Source organism: Manis javanica, chromosome 2 (genome assembly GCF_040802235.1).
Source record: "Manis javanica isolate MJ-LG chromosome 2, MJ_LKY, whole genome shotgun sequence".
Lineage (NCBI taxonomy): Eukaryota > Metazoa > Chordata > Mammalia > Pholidota > Manidae > Manis > Manis javanica.
Genome location: NC_133157.1, coordinates 51,996,943 through 52,021,261, shown reverse-complemented (window position 1 = coordinate 52,021,261; position 24,319 = coordinate 51,996,943). Strand labels below are relative to the sequence as shown.

Sequence of the window (24,319 nt, the reverse complement as noted above, 5' to 3'; positions counted from 1 at the left end):
TGTACAATATCATGTCATCTGCAAATAGTGACAGTTTGACTTCTTCTTTACCAATCTGGATTCCTTGTATTTCTTTGTTTTGTCTAATTGCCGTGGCTAGGACCTCCAGTACTATGCTGAATAACAGTGGGGAGAGTGGGTATCCCTGTCTTGTTCCCGATCTCAGAGGAAAAGCTTTCAGCCTCTCGTTGTTCAGTATGATGTTAGCTGTGGGTTTATAATATATGGCCTTTATTATGTTGAGGTGCTCGCCCTCTATGCCCATTTTGTTGAGATTTTTTATCATGAATGGATGTTGAATTTTGTTGAATGCTTTTTCAGCATCTATGGAGATGATCATGTGTTTTTTTGTCCTTCTTTTTATTCATTTGGTGGATGATGTTGATGGATTTTCGAATGTTGTACCATCCTTGCATCCCTGGGATGAATCCCACTTGGTCATGGTGTATGATCCCTTTGATGTATTTTTAAACTCGATTTGCTAATATTTTGTTGAGTATTTTTGCATCTACGTTCATCAGGGATATTGGTCTGCAGTTTTCTTTTTTGGTGGGGTCTTTGCCTGGTTTTGGTATTAGGGTGATGTTGGCTTCATAGAATGAGTTTTGGAGTATTCCCTCCTCTTCTATTTTTTGGAAAACTTTAAGGAGAATGTGTATTATGTCTTCTCTGTATGTCTGATAAAATTCTGAGGTAAATCCATTTGGCCCAGGGTTTTGTTCTTGGATAGTTTTTTGATTACCACTTCAATTTCTTTGCTGGTAATTGGTCTGTTTAGATTTTCTGTTTCTTTCTGGGTCAGTCTTGAAAGGTTGTATCTTTCTAGGAAGTTGTCCATTTCTCCTAGCTTATCCAGCTTGTTAGCATATAGGTTTTCATAGTATTCTCTAATAATGGTTTGTATTTCTGTGGGGTCCGTTGTGATGTTTCCTTTCTCATTTCTGATTCTGTTGATGTGTGTTGATTCTCTTTTTCTCTTAATAAGTTTGGCTAGAGGCTTATCTATTTTGTTTATTTTCCCGAAGAACCAGCTCTTGGTTTCACTGTTTTTTTTCTATTGTTTTATTCTTCTCAATTTTATTTATTTCTTCTCTGATCTTTATTATGTCCCTCTATCTGCTGACTTTAGGCCTCATTTGTTCTTCTTTATCCAATTTCGATAATTGTGACGTTAGACTATTCATTTGGGTTTGTTCTTCCTTCTTTAAATAGGCCTGAATTGCTATATACTTTCCTCTTAAGACTGCTTTTGCTGCGTCCCACAGAAGTTGGGGCTTTGTGTTGTTGTTGTCATTTGTTTCCATATATTCCTGGATCTCCATTTGAATTTGGTTGTTGATCCATTGATTATTTAGGAGCATGTTGTTAAGCCTCCATGTGTTTGTGAGCCTTTTTACTTTCTTTGTACAATTTATTTCTAGTTTTATACCTTTGTGGTCTGAAAAGTTGGTTGGTAGGACTTCAATCTTTTTGAATTTACTGAGGCTCTTTTTGTGGCCTAGTATGTGGTCTATTCTGGAGAATGTTCCATGTGCACTTGAGAAGAATGTGTATCCTGTTGCTTTTGGATGTAGAGTTCTATAGATGTCTATTAGGTCCTTCTGTTCTAGTGTGTTGTTCAGTGCCTCTGTGTCCTTACTTATTTTCTGTCTGATGCATCTGTCCTTTGGAGTGAGTGGTGTGTTAAAGTCTCCCATAATGAGTGCATTGCATTCTGTTTCCTCCTTTAAGTCTGTTTGTATTTGTTCCACATATATTGGTGCTCCTGTATTGGGTGCATATATGTTTATAATGGTTCTATCCTCTTGTTGAACTGAGCCCTTTATCATTATGTAGTGTCCTTCTTTATCTCTTGTTACTTTCTTTGTTTTGAAGTCTATTTTGTCTGATACTAGTGCTGCAACACCTGCTTTTTTCTCCCTATTGTTTGCATGAAATATCTTTTTCCATCCCTTGACTTTTAATCTGTGCATGTCTTTGGGTTTGAGGTAAGTCTCTTGTAAGCAGCATATAGATGGGTCTTGCTTTTTTATCCATTCTATTACTCTGTGTCTTTTGATTGGTGTATTCAGTTATGTACTTATTGCCATTGCAGGCTTTAGATTCATGGTTACCAAAGGTTAAAGGTTAGCTTCTTTACTACCTTACTGTCTAATTTAACTTGCTTATTGAGCTATTATAAATGCAGTGTGATGATTATTTCTCTCCCTTTTTATTCTCCTCCTCCATTCTTCATATGTTGGGTGTTTGTGCTCTTTTTACGAGTGCTCCCATCTAGAGCAGTCCCTCTAAAATACCCTGTAGATGTGGTTTGTGTGAGGCAAATTCCCTCAACTTTTGCTTGTCTTGGAATTATTTAATCCCTCCTTCATATTTAAATGATAATCATGCTGGATACAGTATCCTTGGTTCAAGGCCTTTCTGTTTCATTGCATTAAATATATCATGCCATTCTCTTCTGGCCTGTAAGGTTTCTCTTGAGAAGTCTGATGATAGCCTGATGGGTTTTCCTTTGCAGGTAACCTTGTTTCTCTTTTCTCTCTCTGTCTGCCTTTAATACTCTGTCCTTGTCCTTGATCTTTGCCATTTTAATTGTTATGTGTCTTGGTGTTGTCCTCTTTGGGTCCCTTCTATGGGGAGTTCTGTGTACTTCCGTAGTCTGAGCAACTATTTCCTCCCCCAGTGTGGGGAAGTTCTCAGCAATTATTTCTTCAAAGACACTTTGTATCCCTTTTTCTCTCTCTTCTTCTTCTGGTACCCCTATGATGCGGATATTGTTCTTTTGGATTGGTCACACAGTTCTCTTAATATTGTTTCATTCCTGGAGATCCTTTTATCTCTCTGTGCATCCACTTCTATGCGTTCCTGTTCTCTGGTTTCTATTCCATCAATGGCCTCTTGCATCTTATCCATGCTGCTTATAAATGCTTCCAGAGATTGTTTCACTTCAGTAATCTCCCTCCGGACGTCATCCCTTAGCTCTTGTATATTTCTCTGCAGCTCCATCAGCATGTTTATGATTTTTATTTTGAATTCTTTTTCAGAAAGACTGGTTAGGTCTGTCTCCTTCTCAGGTGTTGACTCTGATTTTGGTCTGTCTCAGATTCTGCCTTTTCATGGCGATAGAGATAGTTTGTGGAGTTGGCACGAGTGATGGCTGGGAGAACGTCCCTTCTTGTTGGTTTGTAGCCTTCCCCTCCTGGGAGAACAGCAACCTCTAGCGGCTTGTGCTGGGCAGCTGCGCGCAGACGGGGCCTCTGATTCTTGTCTGGCTGCCATGGAGTTTAGCTCCACAGTTGCCGTGAGAGTGGCCTGCCTTGGGCTGCTGCTCAGATATGGCAGAGCCACGTCGGAGGGGAAACAACTGGGAGGCTGTTAATCTCCATGAGGGGCCTCTGAGCCACCCTGCTGCCCAGGGGGTTAGGGTGCCCAGAGTTCCCTGAGATTCCCAGCTGCTAGGCTAAGTGTCCGGGGAAGCTTCCATCCCACTTTGGGGTCCCTGTCCCTTTAAGACTTTCAAAAAGCACTCGCTTTTCTTTGTCCCCCGGGGTGCCAGCTGCAGGGACCTGCTCACAGGTCTTACTGTCCTGTTTTCCTAGTTTCCAGCACCTCATGCACACACTGTGTCTGCGCTCCAGTGCGGATGGCTAGGGCTGGGTGGTTAGCAGTCCTGGGCTCCCTATCCCTCCCCACTCCAAGTCCTCTCCTACCGCCGGGAGCTGGGGGGAGGGGCGCTCAGTCCCCGCAGGCCGCGCCTTGTATCTTACCCCCTTCGCGAGGTGCTGGGTCCTCACGGGTGTGGATGTGGTCTGGCTGTTGTCCTGTGTCTTCTGGTCTCTCTTTTAGGGAGAGTTGTATTTGTTCTATTTTCAAAAATATATGTGGTTTTGGGAGGAGATTTCCACTGCTCTGCTCAAGCCGCCATCTTGGTTATACCCCAGTCTTTTTTGTCTTACAATAATATATAAAAAGCTATCCCAGCTTTCTTTTGGTTAGTTTTCATGGAATATCTTTATTCATCCTTTTACTTCCAGCCCCTTTGTATCCTCATATCTAAAGTGGGTCTCACATAAACAGTATATAGATGGATCAATTTTTCCAAGTCAAATCTGCCAGTCCTTTACCTGTTTAATAGGAAAGTTCAGCCCATTTACCCTTAAAATAATCACCAGTAAGGATTTACTTCTGTTATTTAATTATTTATATGTCCTGTATATCTTTGTTCCTCAATTTCTTCATTACTGACTTTTTCTTTTTGTAATTAGTTGAATTTTTGTGGTGTATCCTTTTGTTTCCTTCCTTTCCTTCTGTATATGTTCTATTTATTTTCTTAGTGGTCATCTTGGGGTTACAATTAACCTCTTAAAATTATCTAGTTTTAGTAATAACCTACTTTGTTTCAGTAGTATCCTGAAGTATATTCTGCTTCTATACATCTCTGTTCCTCATTATGTTTTTATTGTCACACATTATCTTTATTATGTATCTGTTCACATAAATTTATAAATATTGTTTTATGCATTTGCTTTTGGTAAAAAGTGTCAAACTAAAAGTACCGTAATTCTGGCTATTATATTAACCTATGTAGTTATCTTTTCTTGTATTCATTATTTATGATGGATTCAAGTTACTGCCTGGTGTCTTTTCATTTCAGCCTGAAGAACGCTTTTTAGCATTTCTTACAGGACAGGTGTACTGGTAATGAACTCCCTTGGCTTTTGTTTATTGGAGAATGCCTTAATTTCTCCTTCCTTCTTGGATAGTTTTGCTGGGTATAGAATTCTGGTTGACAGGGTTTTTTTTTTCTTTCATGGCTTTAAATATGTTGTCCTATTGCCTTCTTGTTTCAATCGTTTCTGGTAAGAAAGCTGTTAATCTTGTTAAAGAACCAGATTTCCTTTAGTTCTTTGTGATTTCCTTTAGCTCATTGAGGGCATTTAAAACAGTTGGTTTAACAACTTTAGTCATTTCATTGCCTGGGCATCCTCAAGGGTGGTTCCTGTCAAATTCTTTTTTTCTTGAGGATGTTTTCTTGTGGACTGGACACTCAGAGTATGTTTTTTTACTTGCTTTTTTATTATGTTTTTGTTGGAAACTGGACATTCAGAGTATGTTTTTTTTACTTGTTGAGGACTGGAGCTGTCTGTTTATGACTTTCCATACTATTTTTCCAATGTGTGTATTCCTTGTATATGGTCATTATCTCTCATCAGCCAGTGACTGACCAAAATTTCTTTCAGTGTCTTCCACAAATGAAAAAAAAAAGGCCTGCTCTAAGTTTTCCGATACCTGCTGCTGAGGGAAGCCAAACCAAGGCAGTGGTCTGCACCAGGCCTTCAGGGCATCACCATGCCAACCAAAACATACAATCTCCAATTTTTTTAGAACAAGGCCCCCACTACATGTCCTAGCATCAGCCATTTGTTCAGGAACACTGGTTACACATCTCCACATCTGAGGGATGGGATATTGTGGTTGGTTTGCAGCCTCTGTTTACCTAGGAAAGATCAGCACTTGTTTCTAATAGATATAAATGTCTGACTAGGTGCCAGAGTTCCAAAGTAGTTGATTACAGTCTCTCTTTCCATCTTGTTGGTTGCTGTGGTGAAGGACTGCTCCTTAGAGCTTCCTACTCTGTTATTTTGTGTGATGTCACTCACGTTTTTGAAAAAATACCTTTTGCACTTTTATTCTTAACCAGTCCCCCTGTTGGCCCCTGTTTTATAGTTATTAAGCACATATAAAGAGAGTGTGATGTATTAAAGATGGGACAGTGTTGTAAAAAGCAAGGCTTTTAGGTCTGTATCTGCATCATGATTTGCTGATTTACTTTGGGTAAATCTGAGCTTCATCTGTCATATTGCTCTCACGGTATGAGAGGAGGTGTGTAAAAGTGTAACTGTAAATACTAATGTTATACCAACATTAGTGGATAGTCTTATCCACTAGTAAGTGATGATAACTATTATATCATCACCTGCTAAGCACTTAGTGCCAGACAGCTTATTAGATGCTTTATGTACACATTACCAGCAACAATCCTGTAAAATAAGTACTGTTTTTTTTTTTCACAGAAAATGAGTCTAAAGCTTAGAGATATTTTAACAATTTTCCTGAAGTAGAATTAGGAGTCAAACCTAAGGCTGTCTGACTCAGCCTTGTTTATAGCCATTTTTCCCTGCCATTTAACCCTGCTGCTTATCTGAGGCAGTGTCCAGTTTTAAGATCTCTTAGTAATTCATTTTCCTCCTTCAGGAGTCACATGCCATAGGGAAGAAGCCTGAAAATCCAGCAGACATGATTGAAGAAGGGGAGCTTATCCTTTCTGTGAATATCTTGTACCCTGTTATATTTCACAAGGTCAGTAGTGTAAAATCTTCTGGATTTTACAGATATGAATGACTTTAGTCAAAGGGTGTAATTATTTGAAGAGTCACATTTCTCAGGGTTCAAAATGAATTCAAGCATATACTGTCTTATCTGACATCCTGACATTATATTATCTGACATTATATTCTTGGATTATAAGTAAGGTCAAATTTAAAATAATCCCTTGATTAATAGGATTATAGTTATACCATTAGAATATATACATGATTGCTGTGCTGTAAACAACTGAAAATACATATAAATCTACAATGACTCTAAGTATAAAAATTCTTGAGTTTTTTTTTCCAGAACAGGTGGCTGGGGAAGGAGTGGGGTGACCTTTGTTCACCAATTCAGAATACTTGGGCAGTTGTTGAACTAACTAAAAACAGCTCTTTGATGAAAATGCAGAATGTGAACGGGATGTAGATACCAAGGAATTCCTTAGGAGTTTCTAACAAAAATAACTATCTCAGGCCAAAGCGTGTGTACTCTTAATTCCCCAAATAGATGTGTCATAAACTTTGAAAAGGCTTAATTGAAATACTACTAAACATAAATTTTACTTGTGAATAAATAGACTTATGAAGTATCTGGGATATAGTTAGTACTAATTACCTTGTTTGATTAAGATCTCAAGTTAGTGAACAAAACAAAACCAATAAAACTGCACCTCTCGGTTTATAACGTGAGGGTAGAGGAGATTGCTTGACATCAGTCAGGTAACTAACTTTCGGGAAATTTTCAAAGGTTGTGCTGTTACATGGAATTATATTCCAAAGGCTCTTCAAGCCAGTGTTATTTTAGTGGCATCTTGGTTAAAAAGCTTTAGCTTAAATGAAAATTCTTTTGCCAAGTATCTTGGTCTGCTCTGGCTGCTGTAACAAAATACCATAGACTGGGTGGCTTATAAACAACAAAATCTATTTCTCACAGTTCTGGAGGCTTCAAAGTTCAAGATTAGGATGCCAGCCTGGTCAGGTGAGGGCCCTCTTCTTAGGTGCAGACCTCTCACATGGCAAAGGGCCTAGGGAGCTCCGAGGGATCTTTCCTAACAGCGCCAATCCTCTTCATGCAGGCTACATCCTCTTGACCTAATTATCCCCACAGGCCACACCTCCTAACCCCATCACATTGGGCATTAGGTTTCCAACATAGGAATTGAGGTCAGATCCTAGCACCAAGGGTCTCAGTTGTACCCATGGGATTTTAATTTATAGAGCTGACTGACAAAAGTAGAGGCCAGTGCCACTGAAAGATTGTTATTACATGTATTTCCTCAGAGGAGGTACGTACCACACTGTGCCTTCCCACAGTGGGAGCACAAGTATCAGTGAGGAGGCAGAAAGGAGCAGTAAGCAGAAGACATAGGCCACAGCCTTTAGTAGGCTTTTAGGAAAGGCAAGGTGGGACAGGGTACAGTTTAGGATTGTCTGGTTTGAATAATTTCTGTGGGCTCTGGAGTATAGGGACTACCTGGTTGTCTGGTACCTGTACCTGACCCTGGCTTGATTTAGGACAAGGGAAATACTGGTTTGTGTGAGAGTTAGATAAAGGATGTAGTTTCAGAGTATGGGCTCTGGATCACAGGGAGATGTGAACAATTTTGGCCATTAGTTTGCACCTATAACTAATGGTTGCCAGAACCTAAGAAAACACAGACTACTAGTTATGAGGATAATGTAAATTATGAAAAACAGTAACTTAATTGAGATCTGGTCATGACAGGATTTATAGTTTGCTTTGTCTCTGAGTGAACACATATTTATTTACTGTTTGACTTTTAGCACAAAGAACACAAACCATACCAGACAATGCTGGTACTGGGCAGTCAGAAGCTCACAGAACTGAGGGATTCAATTTGCTGTGTCAGTGACCTCCAGATTGGTGGGGAATTCAGCAGTACTCCTGACCAAGCCCCTGAGCACATCAGCAAAGTAAGGTGATTTTTTTACCCCCATAAAACAAGAGGAAATTAATAAGGAAGTACTGATGACCCTAGCAGGCTCATAAATGTTCTAGTATATGCTTTCTTCCTTTATGCCATTCCATCAAGCCTATCTCTTCCCTTTTCTTTATCACCAAGACTTTTTTAAAGATTAGACTATACTCAGTTTTGATCTCCACCTCCCATTCATTTCTCAGCCATTCTATGTATACTCTTCTAGGGTCATAGTGACCACCTTAGTGTCTAACCAACTGGCCTCTTCAGGTTAATACAGCATGATCCCAGTGTAGCATTTGATTTTGCTGTTCACTCTGTCCTCTTCCAAAGTCTGTGTGAGTTTCAGTCTGTCCTAACTGCCTCCAGCAAAGGCTGGAGTCCACCTGAGATCTGATACTTAAGAGCAATCTCATAATTGTTAATAGTGACTTTCAATACCATCTGTTCTTTTGTAGGACCTATACAAATCAGCCTTCTTTTATTTTGAAGGAACATTTTACAATGATAAAAGATACCCTGAGTGCAGAGATTTGAGCAGGTACAGCTTCCAAAAATCTTCTCAAAGGTTTTCTATTTCTAGTTCTTAGTTGATATCTCTACAAATCCTATTATTAACCTTTAAGGATGTTTGTCAAGGAATTATTAGTGTTGTTTATTTGGGGGTCAAAAATTATCTCTCACTTTCTAAATATTTTCAGTTATTTCATGTGGTTGGCCTAAGTACTCATATGTTAATCAAAATTTTTACTCCAATTGTACCCATGGGATTTTGGCAGAAAATTACTCTACCAAAGACATAAATAAACCATTTCAAGGTCTTAGCCCACTGTCTATAGAGTAATTTTCTAAATATATTATGTTTTAGAAATTATAATAAATCCTATATTGAGCATTAGATGCTTGTAAAATAATTAAGTTCCAGTTTAAATAATTTGTATTTAGATGATAGCAGTAAATTAAATCTTTCACTATTTTTCACTATTTTTCTGCTTGTCCAGTGTGTACTGTTGTTTGCTCTCAGTGAGTGGATATATGCATATATATATATATATGTATATATATGTATATGTATAAGTTTGCTTTAAGGTAGAGAACATGAGAAGTCTGTATCTAAGATCATGTTCATTAGACCATGCTTATATTTTCAGTGTCCAAGCAACTAGAGTGTTAGAATATTTTTTCTGAGTGTTTATACAAATTCTTTCATTATAACCACCTGTATTAGTACTCTTAATGTAGCAGTTCTCAAAATTATTGGTCTCAGCACTTTTTTATATTATAATGGAGGACTCTGAAGAGCCTTTATATGGGCTATCAATATTTACCAAATATTGAAACCAAGAAATTGAAACTAAGAAGTATTTTAAATATGAACTAATTTAAATAATCCCATGTTAACATTAATAAAATTTTTGTGAAAAATAACTTTTCCAAACTAGAATAAAATGAGAAGATAGGTGTTGTTATACATTTCCCATTCATGTGAAGTGATAACCATGTAACCTTAAGAGAACTGGTCATTTAGAGAATCTAAGAGTTGAAAAGGGCAATGGAATTTTAGGATTATCTTTAAGGTAACTTTGACCCCGTGAACCCCTGTGGGTGGAGGGGGTCTTAGGAACCACAAAACTGCTCTGCTAATGGATGAGGAAGAATTTAAGAGTTCTTAATTCTAGCATGTAACAACCACTATGATTTTCATCTTAAGGTAGCAACTGTCTAGTTAACTGAATGAGTTAGGATTTGTGAAATACTGCAGTCAAAAACCATTTTGTCATTTTTAGTCTTTTTTGGAGCAGTGATACATCCTTGCCTTTTTCCTCCCTCAGAACTATCATCGAGTGGTCCGAGTCCCATGATAGAGGCTATGGAAAGTTTCAGACTGCTAAAATGGAAGATTTCACCTTCAATGACTTGTGTATTAAACTGGGTTTTCCGTACTTATACTGTCACCAGGGAGACTGTGAACATGTTGTTGTCATTACAGACATAAGGTAAGTGACAGCACATGTTTGTTCTTGTTTTCCTTTTCTTTATTTCACAGTATAAAAAGCACAGGTAGTTTTTGTTTATTTTTAAATAAGAGGAATAAAAGTAATCACCTCTGCAGCTTGGCTTGGGAGCAGCAACAGTTAAATGTTTGCTTTCCATGCGATGACCAACTCTGCCTCCATTTGCATGAATGAGAAATATTTTACTGTTTACTAGAGGATTAAAAAGTGTAAAGTTTTAAAATTTTCTTCATTTGTGTGTTAGACAGCTACTATTCAGTGTAGTTAGCCACTTTGCAAATCTTAATAGGCCTTTGCTTAGCAAATTTGCAACCATTCTCTAGGTTTATCTTTACCCAAAATTTGAAGGAGAAAAAAGGGAATTAGGGAAGAGTAATTCTAATATTTGATAAATAGGAAGTCTTATGCTGTGAGACAAAGTGGGCAGGACTAACAGTCTCAGATGAGAGCTGGGGATTAGTTATAAATTTTGTATAGCTGGTATCTCTCTTCCTTATGAATAAGACCTTTCATTTCCTTATTGGGAAATGTCTATGAAGGACCAGTATGTGGGAGTAAGCCCTGCTCTATCCCTGGTTTGACTTCTCCTGAGAGAGCATTTTTAAGTGTTTTTGTGTGTGTGTGTGTGTGTGTGTGTGGAGCAGTGTAGCCACATTTTTATTATACCAATAATAGGAACTGATGCTTTCAAAAGGTCCCTGCTTATTTGGGTCGTAGTGACCATTCTCTCAAAATTTATGTCCCATGCATTCACTCTCAGCAATCTACTAGGGGAAGTATGTACCGCAACGTGTAAACCTTGAAAGAGGTAAACATGGAATGCAAAGCAGAATAGATAAGACATAAAAGGACATAGATAAGACGCCCCCAGAGTGATGGGAAAGGAAATCCCAGAATTATGGCTGTGGAGCAGACATAGAGAAGAGCTTAGTCCAGAGACTGGAGCAGGACAGAGAAGTTAGAAAGCACGTCTGGAACTAGTAAGTCTCCCACCAGCATGTCACCTGTAGGGAGAGTGCATTTACTGCTCGTCAGAAAACAGGACTGAATTTGTGACAGGTGCACCAAAACCTAAGTACATGCAAATGTGAGAGAATTAGGAGCTAGGAAACAAAGCACTACACGATAAAAGGAACCTGTAATCAAATCGTTTAGTTTAGGTGGAAGTAATAGTAACAATTTAAACATTAAATATCTATTTAGCCACTTATAGTTCTGTAGAGGGATGTTGAGGAGCTAAGTTTTTTAAAAGTTAAGAATGGAAAACAGTTGTCCCTATGGAAGAACAGCTGAAGCGAGAGCCAGGAGAGCTCAAACCTCACAAATTTGTATCTTAAAATTATGTATTTTAATTTGATGATGTGTTCTTTAAATTTTACATAAGCTGTTCTGCCTGCTTTTCCACTGAAATAAATGAAAGAGAACATGCCTCAGAATAAGCATAAAATGCAAGACAATGAAGTTTCTCTGATGGTCCTGGTTTCTTTACATTTCTTCTGTGTAGGCATATTGCTGTACAGTGTCATTCTTTAAACAAGGTCATGTGGGGGGAAAATTACACTTATTAAGCATTTGCAATGGAGGCCTTTCCTAAGGAATTTTAACATACTTAAGACTACAGGTCATTTTTTATTTTACAGGTGGATTTAATTATGCAATGCCATTCCATAGTTTAATAGCTGGTAAACTGTTAAACATTTATTGATAATTTTCTGACATTGATATATTGCTACCTTTTAACTAAAAAACAAGAATCAAATTTTAGAATCGTCAGGGACCCTTAGAATACCCTTGTGCATCCTTTCATTTTTCAGGTGAAGCATGTGAGCTCCAGTAAGGTTATGGGATTTTAACCCAAACCCACTCAATTAATGGCATAGTAGATATTGACTTGCACTTAGAATTTCTTAGTATTGAGACCTAAAACTAAAGTCCTGCCAGTTCACATTATGCCAGGAGTCATTTATTTGGATTTTAGTAAACGGGACAATGAACAAGAGCCATGTTGTAATACATAGCCAGTTGCTCCTAGGTAAAGTAGTAGCTTCTCCAACAGAATACATTCAAGTGCTGCATTTAACTTCCTCTTAGAGTTGCAGAACGTATTACCAATGGAGGAATTTGGGACACTTCACAGCAGAGAAAACATCATTTAATCCAAAATGCTCTTTTGGAGAAAGTTGTTTTTGTGGAACAGTTTGGTCAAACTTGGTTTAACGAGTCAGTTTATACCTCAATCTTTCATAAGCAAAAAATAGAAAAATATACCTACTGTATTATTAGTGCTGATAAATTTTATTATTTACAGATCACAGAAATTTGCTCTTTAATATCTTATTTTCTCATGTACAAAAAAGGCTTGTGCATCATGATGATTGCTTGGATAGGACACTTTATCCCCTTCTTATCAAGAAGCATTGGCTATGGACCAGAAAATGTTTTGTCTGTAAAATGTACACAGCCAGGTAAGTGATACCTATTTTTCCTTGAGCAAATTAATTTCCAACAGTCAAGGACTTTGGATTTTTGGTAGTTGAGTTCGTTTCTGTTTTGAATCCAATGACTTATACTTTGGGGTATAAATAACATAAAGGGTTTTATCTAGTAGGGAAGTACTGCAGATAAGTTTAGTAGGTTACAATTGTTTTTAAATAAGGAAATTAATTCTAATAGGACAAGTCCAGGGTTAGGTCAGCCTTCATTTTGGTTGATTCGATGCTCAATGTTATCAGGGAGCCATGTTCTTTCTGCTTCTTTGCAGTTTACAAACTCAGCTTCATCCTCAGCTTCTCCTTGATGAAAAAAATAACAGCATCTCATGTCAAAATATGCTTTCATTGGATTTTTGTTTTATGTGTTCTGTACATTTAGATTGCTCAATTATGAATCAGAGTGAAAAGACCATTCAGAGGGAAAGGGAAGAATTTATTAATTTATATTTTGGGTTCCCCCCAACAATTTGCTTTTGTAAATGATCAGTAGGAAAAGTATAACAGTAATCAGATTTAAAATGGAAATCAGGGAATATTAAAAACATTCCTTGAGATGCAAAATTCAGGTAAGACTGAAAAATAGCATTTTCATCTTACTGTTGACCAGTAATATCTTGGGCCAAAAAACAATGTTTCAGTTGAATAACATTGCCCATATTCCCATTTGTGAACATGCTGTAATATTTATCCTAAATCCTAGGTAAAACAACTGGATTTTTCAAATTAAACAGTACTAATTTAGATAGATAAATTAAGCATAAGTTTATCAGGCCTTATAGCACCTTAATTTACAATTTTTTTAAGATGGCCTATTCGAAGAAAATGATGTTCATAATAACATTTATTTGGGGAGGACAGGTATGTCACAGCCAAATGTATGATGCTTTCATGTATGGATTTGTATTTTTCTCCACTTACCTTTAAGTAGTCTTTCAGAGAAACAGCATTCTGCAGTGTTTCTGTTCGTTGCCATTTTGCCTTGCAGAGTATTGATAGTGATATGTCTGTATCTATATATGTATATAAAATTATATAAAGGATTATAATGTATTATAAGATAGAATAAGGCAATAATGAGAATGTTGTGTACATACTACTACAAGTCACAACTTAAGTTAAAGCTTGATAATATTATTTTTTTTCTTAATTACAGATGGGTGACAAACAATGACAGTTTTGCACCAGAGGATCCATGTTTTTTTTGTGATGTTTGCTTCCGAATGCTCCACTATGATACAGAAGGCAACAAACTGGGGGAATTCCTTGCTTATCCTTATGTTGATCCTGGAACCTTTAATTAGTAACAAAAAGTATACCCTTGTGAAATAACTCTCTTCTTAGACGGTTACTTTATTTCCAAGACAAACTGCCACTGAGGAACAGGACCCACCTGTAGCAGTCAACTAAAACCATGTTCTCCCACACCCCATGCAAAAGTTCCAATCACATTTTTTTATAAAGTAACTTGTATTTAAATATTTAGGAACATAATTAAATTACTTTAGTACTTATTCCTACTTTTTATTTAGTGCTCTTTGTCCATTTTTAAGTGAGTTGCTTATCTTACAAAGTTGTAGGAGTGCTTTATGTATTTTGAATGTAAATCCTTTGTCAGATAAATGTATTAATTGTCTCCCAGTCTGTGGCCTGCCCTATTCATTCTGTGTCCAGACTGGTTTGCTAATTTGTCATTAGCAAAATTCAGTTAATGATATATCAAATGGTGGGAGTATTTTGAAAATTCTTTGAAGAATGTAAGAGCTATCTATACCTTGTAACATGAAGCTTCCAAGGTAAAGACCCTTTAAATATCTAATAAAAATGAGGGAGAAATTAAAATATTATTTAATAAATACTATATTAATAGCTATTATGTAACTTTACAGTGGGCTCTTTGGTAATGTTTTGTTTTGATAGAAACCAAGCACACTAAACATTTTAGACTCACTGCATGAATGATGAACGTAAGAGGTCTTAAGTATATACTTGTACCTTCACAGAAGTAACATTTAAATTGAAGCTTCATATCTTGACAAGAATTTTCTCTGAATCACATATGCTTTGAGTTTAGAATGCTAATTTAATATTTAGGATTTTTTTAAATGGTAGATTTCATTTAGTATGACCACTGAAACAGGGGAAAGAAATCAAGATGCTGTTGATTGCTAGCTATGGCTCACTTATTCTTGGGCAATAATATCCAGTACTCTATATGCATAAAGAAAAACAGTTTCCTGGCCCAGCCAACTCTTCTGTTCTTCTGGCCCCCTTGCTATAATCCTAGTTATTCTCTCATTCTGAGCCAAAGAGCAACTTTGATAAATCCCAAGGTCTAGATCATCAGAGAAAATTTTAACTATTATATTGAACTGTTTTCTGGAGTTCTTTTTTGGTGGAAAGTTTAATTAAGACTTTCAAGAATGCTGTGTAGTAGTTCATTTTAAATGTGTCATATAAATTTCGCTTTCTCTCTTCTAGGTTTATTTAAATTCAGCTGAATTCCACATTACATGGATGGCTAAGAATAGATATTTACCATGTAAATCAAAAACTGATGAAGCCTGTAAGCCTACGTGTTTAAAAGGCTGACAGATGTTTTATGGACTTTAATGCCACGTATCTGTAGTCGATCGGTGTGTAGAGGACAAGCACCTGTTTCTGGTATGTCTAGCAGTGTTCTCGTTCACTGGTCACTTTAATACACCAGCAGATAAGTATAAAGAAGTAAGAGGTCCTGCCATGGCTAGACCTAGGTTTTTATTATTATTGCCTAAATTTTTACGTTCACATTTCCAATGTTACTAAATTGAACAGTTTGAAACTCATAGATTTATGCAGTTCCTAAAAGCTCCACAGTTAAAAATGAATTCTTTATTAGGCCTTACACTAGTATGCAAGGGTTTGTTTACTCTTAAACAATTTTTATCATTTCAGTTTCAGAAAAGTGAATGGTCAAAGCAAAAGCATTAGTCCACATGTAGACATGTAGTGCCAATCTATTCATTTTACTAGACAAAGAAGATAGCCATTTGTAACATTATTGCTATGGAAATTCTTGTTTTACCATTTATTGAGAATATTACTCTGCTGGTTCTTAAAGTGAACTTGTTCACTAAGGTTAGTTACAGAGGCTCTTTCTATTATTTCCTGGAGAAATCTAGAGAGGAAAGGCTAATCAGGTTACTTCTGGAATTTCCCAATGTATTGTCTGTTAGTTATACAGAGGTCTCCCACTAAGTTCAAGTCAAAAGAAACTTCTAGCTTTGAAATAGGCATGAAAGGTATCTTGAAAATTCACTATTAAACACATCTTGATTATTACATTACATATAATATCCTAATAATATCCTAAAGAAGAAAAAACATACAAAAATATTGTCATTAGCTTACTAATCAGCATTCTCTGCGGTAGTTAAAAGAAGTTTGGTTTTGACGTGTGAAGTGGATGTTACAAAATCACTATCTAAAAGATACCAATTTCCATCAACCTCTTTTTTCAGGCTCCAGTTCCTTAAAGGATAATCTGACCCTTTTCCCAATCATGCAATGTCTTTCAACTTTAAAGTGAGAGAATTACACAGCACAAAAATAAGCACATTTCTGCCTACACAGCAGCCTTTTCATTTCTTAAGGTGTAATTGTGGATTTGCACATCATCCTCTCTCTGGCCAATGGAACAAAGTAAGTTAGTGAAGCCCTCAGTGAACCATATAAAAAGGCTTTTGCTCTTGTATAGGATTAGATGACACCCTCTCACCCTGACCTGACATCTTCAACCAGGTAAGTAATTGTATACAGGTACACTACAGTCAGTGCATCAGCAAAAACTGAGTAAAACTATCATCCTACTTTTTGAAACTAAGATATAATAGCAATTACAAGGCTTAAGATATGCCAGTCAAACTCTTTACACATATAAAGTCCCATTCAAGTTCTCCAGTTAGGTGGTAAATCTGAAATTTCTCCAAAGCAGCAGAGAAAATTAACAGTTGATTCTGTTGGGTCATGCATTACTCACTCTTTTAAATGTTATCCAGTGGTTTGAAAAGCAACACAAAATAGATGTTTATACACTTAAAAAGACAAGGTTTTCTTTCCTTTTTGGGGGGGGGGGGGCTAGTTCTCATTTGAACTCTCTAACTTGTTCACAGCTGTGGAGTTCTGACAAATACACGATTTAAAGTGAGCCAATGCTCCTGAAAGTTCTGGACAGTTATTTGACTTTTCAAGTGTTCTGAGTGGTGGTTATGCATGCATCAATCTATGACCAAGAGAAAATTTCTTGAGGGTTGAAAGAGAAGGCAACTGTGTTTAAACATTAAATCAATCAACTGGTGAGAGTGAGATCAGCCCATATAAGCAGACCAATTTTCAGAATGCTGCCATATATCAACAGAAATAAAAAATTCTATGGTGTCTTGGTAAAACTACATAGATCTGTTGAGTCCCAGATAAAAAAGGGAGGGTGAACAAAAAATAATATTCACTTTATTTTTATCATTTTGAGCATATGTTTTAGTTACCCTGTCTCCCCAAACAACAGTGTCTATGACCAACTAAGAAATCATTCCCTTGGAAGCAAATTGAGAATTCCAACACACTTCGATAAATAGCAAAGAAGTAATTTACTAATAAGAGTTTGATAGAAAAATCCTTTAATCAAAACAAGTTTACATGTTGACACTTATGGCTTAACTAGAATAAATCTGCCCAAATTTAAATTGTACTCAGTACCAGATATAATGTAATAGAAAACAGTGGGTCTTAGTTCCCATTCAAAGACTTCTCAAAAGCAAAACTATTATTGGAAGTTATTCACACTTTTCATCTGTAGATGAAAACAATTATCTGAGAGGTCAAAACATACAATGCATGTGACATGCAAACACTGGTATTAAGCTATTTTTCCCCATATTCAGTTAACATCACAAGTGTTTTAACCACCAACTGACCTAATATTCCAAAAATGCTATCTGTTAAGTTTTTCTTAAATTTTGTGTTAACCTTGGTTCACCCTGATTTAGTCCATATACTTGTATACACAGACCGTCAAAGTACTCCTTTTTTTGGTCTCCTGCCTCAGAGCAACATTTTCACTTTTTGTAGTCCTATCACATGTATGATACAGGAATAAAAATTCCCAAGCCATGTTTTCAAATGAGTTGGGTTTCCTTATAAGCATTATGAATTTTTTTCCAATTAAAAAAATACTTAATGACTTCCTTAATGAGCATGACTTTAGAAACATTCAGAAATTTGAGACATTTCTCGAAAATAAACTTTTATCTTTTAGTTTTCAGTTTCAACTACTAGTGCCTGCAAAAGATCTTGGGTGGTTGAATCCTAAAGCCAGATTCATTCCTCTATTATACCCCATTCTGCTCTCTGCAGGAAAATTACGACTTAATTCCCAGCCAAAAAAACTTAATTACCATCAAAAGTTAACAAGAGTTTTCTATCTTGTAGAATTGTCAGTTCACATTGGATTATCTAGTCATACAAAAAGGTATACAGACCACACATTACAAAGCAGCAGGATAATGTAGCACAATGTAGACTGAGATTAAAATTAACTTGATAAAAGGAGAGAGTAGTTGTATAGAAGTAACATTTTATCTATCATAAAAATGCATGACTTCTACAAAACCCACACAGTGAAAAGACAGTCTGATAAATCCAAGATTTGTAAAAACTATGCACAAAACCCACAGTATCTGGGAATAGAGGAAAGGTTTATACAAGTAGCAATTTAAAAAATGTAACTTTTCTACTATCAATTACACATTAACACACACACACACTAATTGGAAATATTCTACAACCAATGTCTGGAAAAGCAGTTTAACATTTCCTAAGTGGATTTTCCCTCACATTTACTGTATAATGTAGCTGTTAATACTGCACAAGTACAATTAGCAATGTTTAAACAAAGATAAAGGGATTACTTCTCCCTCAAAACAAGTTTTAAACATCAAAACCTAAGCTTATAAAAATGTAAAACTTTCTGCAATCTAAGTATTTCAAGTGAAAACCATTACAAACTTCTCAAATGTTCTTTATATTCCAGGTATGTCAACCTAGTTATCTAGTGTAGAATCCTTCAGAGATATTTCAGTCTCTCTCTCTTCACTGGATGGCCTAAAGGAAAGGGGGAAACAAAGGTGTCACAACCGGGATCAGGGGCTTTTTTCCCTTAGGAGTAGAAAAAGACAGACATGAAATCTGTGCATTACGTCTTTAAAATCAACAAAAGATTTTTGTTGTTAAATTTATTTTACCATGTTGTAATTTTCTTCCCAAAGTATTAAGCGGAACAAGCAAAATAACTCAGGGAAGCTTATGGCCCAGGCCCATCCCATCATTTCCAGCTTTAAAGTATGAGTAAAGAACATGAAAATGTTTTTATCTGTGATACCAACATACACACAGACAACAAGATTTCCCTAAATTACAGAATGAGAAGGGATGCTTGATTCCAAGTCTTTCAAATGTACAGCAGCAGAATAAACCAAGACTTGGTAACTACAGTTTCCTATCTACTTAAGGATCAGTGTTGTAATACAAAACAGCTTTTGTGATTCTAACATCTAATTTCACATGTCCAGAAAGTGTGACTTTAAGTCATTATTAAAGGTGTCTCAGTGAAAGAAGTTCAAAGAATAGTCATTTTTTTAAACAGGATTCCTACCTAGCTCTATTTTTCCCTTTCTGCTTTTCATCTTGCTTCCTAAGGTTAGGAACTGAGTGATCAAAATATAATCCCTTCAAACAACAATTTGACTTAAAAACTAAAAACACATTAACGACCCATTAAAATATATCCTCACTTTTTCTTGCTGGCCTCGTGGCTGTCTTTGCCTTCTTCACTGCTGTCTCCATTATGCTGTGGTTGGTTACTGTCCTGGGCATCAGACCCGCCATTTAGAGTCTTTGAACCTTTAGAAGGATTCCAACGGAAAACCATTTAGGTTTCTAATACTTTAACATGTCCTTAAAATACCGACAATCAAAAAACATGGCCCTCAAGTTGCTATCAGTGTTTTTACTTGAAATTATACTGTAATCGTTTGGATAGCTGAAGACATAAGAAGCATATTACTACAAAAAGCTATGGGAACAGGAAGTGGATAATCTGATTAGTCCACTTGTTACTGTCATCATGAAGTTTTTCAAGGTGGTTTATCTCCTTAGAGCATTGTGATTTATTGTAGATTTTAGGAAAAAAGCAATCACAGTAAACTTTTGTGTTTATCATTACTGGTATTCTAGAACAGTGTCAGTAGTAGTATTTCCTAATTTACAGGACTTCGTGCCGTATTACTAAGTAAAAGATGGGGCTTCCCTGTATATCTTAACAAATCTCTGCCTAATAAGTGAAACAATCCAACTTTTGAATGTTGGTTTCTACATTAAGCAGCTGTACTAAGATGTTTTTTCTACATTGAGCAGCTGTCCTAAGACGTTTAATAACGTAGAATTGGGGGAGCTGATAATGGTACTGAGTCTATCTCAAATATATTCTCAAATATTTATGGCCAAGTCACAAAGAAAATTGATGGGGGTAATGAAAGAGAAATGATCCCACACTGATCATACTGACTACGGAAGCTGGGTGAGGAGAACATGGCAAGTTCATTTTTCTCTACTTCAGTGTAGGTCAGAAATTTTTCCTAATTTAAATTAAAATAGCAACTACTAGTAGTGGTAGTAGTACTAAAAGCTAGTATTTAGCTACTAATTAAACTTGATGATTAATTATTTAAACTTGAACAGGAAAGACAGAAACTAAGGTTGAACACTTTACTAGTTCTTCTAAATGCTTTATGAGATCTATCATTTAATGTAGATAATGAGATGTATCAAAGCCACTTTTGAAAAGCAGTCCCAGCAAATAATTACCACATACCTGTTTGTTCCTTTTCTAGCTTTTTGTTTGGCCCTTTCTTCCCTTGATCTTTGGTTTTATTTGCTTCCTCATGCTGTCTCTGTTCAGCAAGAGATTTATTCAGCACTTGTGTGATCACAGAGTCTCCTTCACCAACCAAAAACATGTTCTTAAACTTGTTATACAACATGGTAGACTTTTCCATGATAACCTGACTAACTTTGAATCGCCGTATCTGAGAAAACAAAAGACACACTCATAACTGTTTACCTAAATGATTTTTAAGTGTTACTTTTTAATGAAGTGGTATGAGGAAATTTTTTAGATCTGCATTACTCAAGATCACTTACTTTTTTCAGTGTTGTGATCATCTCTGTATGTTTCTGAGCTTGCTGCATTGTGACCTGAAGTGAGGCAAGTTCATCCAAGGCCTCAATACATCTGTTGACATCCTTCATGACAAAACAGTAATATTTCATAACTCTTAGTTATCACAGTCTATATAAGCTATTTCTAAAGATTACTTTCAAAATCTCAAATAACTAAGGCAGTACAAAATAACCAATAGATTTTTCTTGTTTACACATAAACTTTAAATTTACACATAAAATCTTGTGAGAAAATATGAAGCTATAAAAACAGCACTATCTTTAAGTGAGGTGTTAGACACTTACAAGATTATCAATTTTGAGGGAATTTTTAATTTCAGCATGTATCCTTTGAAGACGAGAATCCATTGACGTTTCTATAAATTAAAATGTGAGACACAGTAAATACCTTTTCCAAAACCAGTATTTCTGTATAATCTACAAGTATAATAGAAATACTTGTTGATTATTTTAAATGTTCTTAGTAATCTGTCTACATCACTAAGAAGTTATCTGCTGTATTTTTAGTATTTGGTTTAGGAAAGCAACATATACCATATAAGCAAAAAGATCACCATCTAGCTACATGTTTCTAAAATAAGCAGTCTGCTTTAATAACTAACTGCTCTATCCCAATCCTTGAACACCTGCTTCACCTTCTACATTTAACCAAAAACAGGAACAGTCTGAAACCAGATTTGTTAAAAATGGGAAAACACCTAGCATTTGGCAATGTTATAAAAATTAGACTTGAGATGATGGGAATTAAAATAAAACACATGATTCCTTAGGCAAGTTCACTTGATTATACTTAAAATACAAATCAATGTATATAGAATTCATTAGAGCTTTGAAAAAGTGCAGTTGTAGGATTTAAGGACATTAAAAAAACTGATTTCAAAATCTGTATATGAAAAATTAGGTGTCTATAACTTCCTATATATAGTAATTTTATACATCTTAGAAAGTGAAAAAACCAACCTCGCTTCTTCTCCACTTTCTTAACTTCTGGCTTCTTTCCTTCATCTTTATTCTGCCTATCAAATGTTAACACAAATATTTCAAAACATTGGACCTTTGTGACTAATTATCAAACACCCAATCCCTTTTCTTTAAAATAGTTAAGTCAGTAGCCTGTATCACAATGTGATTGTAATTTAAAACTCTGCAATGCCATAGCATTGGCATCACTGTCAATATAAAGCAAAACTTAAAACATGTAAAAAGGAACATGCTAAAATAAATACCCATCTAATTTTTCAGTGGCATCACAAAATAACAGACATGGTGGTGAACTTTTTTTCCAGCAATAACCAAATAAACAGTGCGTTGTTAAAAGATCAATTCCAAGTTCAAAGGACAAGCCATAGAAGAGAGTGCCTATACACATTCTGTGAATTCTACTTCCACATCACAAATATTTTTTAAAGTTGCCTGTCAAAATAGGCTGATTTAATTGTTCCCACATCTCAAAGGGTAGATAATTTGAGTAGTGTGAAGTCAGTTTCAAGGTTAACTACTATTTAAGTACTGCTACCATATTAAAATGATTTTTTTTGCCAATATATAGCAAACTTAAATGACATTCATTCACAAAGGAAAGGTACCACTTTACTATAAATCACAAAAATAACCGTTTAAAAATAAGTAATTTCTAGTACCTTGGCTTGGAGTTCAGGCCCTATTATAAATCAATTGAAATAAGACAAGAACAAAAAAATATATAAAAATCAGGTTTTTTTTAAAAAAAACTTTATTTTAAAATTTTGGTTACAGTTTCATTTTTTGTTTTCTTAACAAGTCTACTGTTTAATCTCTCAGGATTGAAAGAAAAACAATTATGAAGATTCTAAAGAATTAAACAACAAAGGAATGTCAAGGGACGGGCACAACTGCCCCATTCTCTGGGGTATAACTGCTATTCCAGTTTACACCTAGCTTCAAAACAAAATGATCTTTATGTTTTCTAAATGAAATAATGCACAACCACCATCTTCATCTGAGCTTCTTATAACTATCAAACACAAAAGCTTCATTGTAAGCTTGGTAAAAATCTTTCAACAGGAATGATGGCCAACCTTAGTATGTAGTGTGTACCTTACAGGAAATTTTGTTTTTAAACAATCAACACAGTTATAATGCCATTAATGAAGTCCTCAATTTAGAATCTGGAACATTCTTCCATCAAGGGGGGAAGGGGGAAATTCAGTCCAATGAGTCTGTCTCAAGATCTTCATCTCTCGTTTGCTCCACTTGTATTCTCTTTTCAGTAACTGGATTAATGCTTTGAGCCCAAAATGAGATATATTTTTTATTACTGTAGATTACATGTTGTTTGGCTGGGAATACAATACAATAAACTTTATTTTGCATAATGCATTTCACACAAGCTGCATCTGAAATGCTTTACAGAGCAAAACTGTCCAAGTACAAAGTTTTGTAATAACAGGAGAAGGAAAGAAAACACAAATATTAGAATTTGAGAAAATTACATTTGGAGGACATTCAAAAAGAAACTGAAACACATAAAGGTAACTGAGATACTGAAGAAAAGTTGGGCTAGATTTACTAAGCAACGACTACTTTTATATCTTATTTGGGGAGCACAATAAAGTTAAAAGCAATAAACAGTCCAACAACTTTTCAGTGAAAGGTCAGAAAAGGATAGGTAACAAAAAATAACTTTAGTATTTACAGAAATGGTCAGGCTAACAGATTAGAGGGAGTAACAGTTCTGAGCTTTAAATCTATTTTTAAATTACTCCCTCAAGTAGCTGAAACTGCTTATAAATCCTCCAAGAGCAACTAAGAAAGCAGATAGTCAAATGCTGTACTTATAAGACTTTGCTTACAAATTTATTATATAAAGAAAAAGTACAGAATTTAAGAATAAATTTCACTGCTTATCATTAAGCTTGTCTTAATGACCTACAGCATGTTTTTAAAATCACCTCTTCACTAAAATAATAAAAAAAACAGTTTAGTCAGAATAATGCAAGATGCTTCACAAAGAAATGCTTTTCTGAGAAAGAACTCAGAAGTGACAGTATAAAGATACCTAGGAACACAAATGCAATAAACACATGAAGCCTAATCATCACTGCCACTGCTATTTTTCTTCTAATAAAGTAATTTTATAAAATAAAATGGGACATTCCCCATTCTAAGTATATACTGTCTACAAGTATCAAAACTTAGGAGAAATCAAGCTTTGAATTTGATTTAGAATTGAATATATCTAATGCAAA

At 35.6% G+C, this 24,319-nt stretch overlaps 2 protein-coding genes across 8 annotated transcripts in view; one reads left to right on the top strand and one right to left on the bottom strand.

Moving 5' to 3' along the window:
• SNAPC3 (small nuclear RNA activating complex polypeptide 3) overlaps nt 1-14,701 on the top strand; it is a 34,816-nt gene extending 20,115 nt beyond the window's left edge. The window contains exons 4-9 of one of the 3 annotated variants that reach the window (XM_037018616.2): nt 6,256-6,360; nt 8,157-8,306; nt 8,770-8,852; nt 10,144-10,308; nt 12,684-12,791; nt 13,972-14,701. In XM_037018616.2, coding sequence (XP_036874511.1) covers nt 6,256-6,360; nt 8,157-8,306; nt 8,770-8,852; nt 10,144-10,308; nt 12,684-12,791; nt 13,972-14,119 — 759 coding nt within the window. In that variant the 3' untranslated portion in view covers nt 14,120-14,701. Of the gene's footprint in view, nt 1-6,255; nt 6,361-8,156; nt 8,312-8,769; nt 8,853-10,143; nt 10,309-12,683; nt 12,792-13,971 lie in introns of all 3 variants that reach the window. The other 2 variants (XM_037018618.2, XM_037018617.2) reach the window with 2 other exon arrangements.
• Nucleotides 12,601-24,319, bottom strand: part of PSIP1 (PC4 and SRSF1 interacting protein 1) — a 43,961-nt gene continuing 32,242 nt past the window's right edge. The window contains exons 11-17 of one of the 5 annotated variants that reach the window (XM_037018609.2): nt 22,053-22,108; nt 21,378-21,448; nt 21,054-21,155; nt 20,725-20,938; nt 19,646-19,754; nt 13,737-13,828; nt 12,601-13,118 (exon numbers count right to left, since the gene is read on the bottom strand). In XM_037018609.2, coding sequence (XP_036874504.1) covers nt 13,018-13,118; nt 13,737-13,828; nt 19,646-19,754; nt 20,725-20,938; nt 21,054-21,155; nt 21,378-21,448; nt 22,053-22,108 — 745 coding nt within the window. In that variant the 3' untranslated portion in view covers nt 12,601-13,017. Of the gene's footprint in view, nt 13,119-13,736; nt 13,829-17,456; nt 18,957-19,645; nt 19,755-20,724; nt 20,939-21,053; nt 21,156-21,377; nt 21,449-22,052; nt 22,109-22,143; nt 23,491-24,319 lie in introns of those variants that run through there. The other 4 variants (XM_037018610.2, XM_037018611.2, XM_037018613.2 and 1 more) reach the window with 4 other exon arrangements.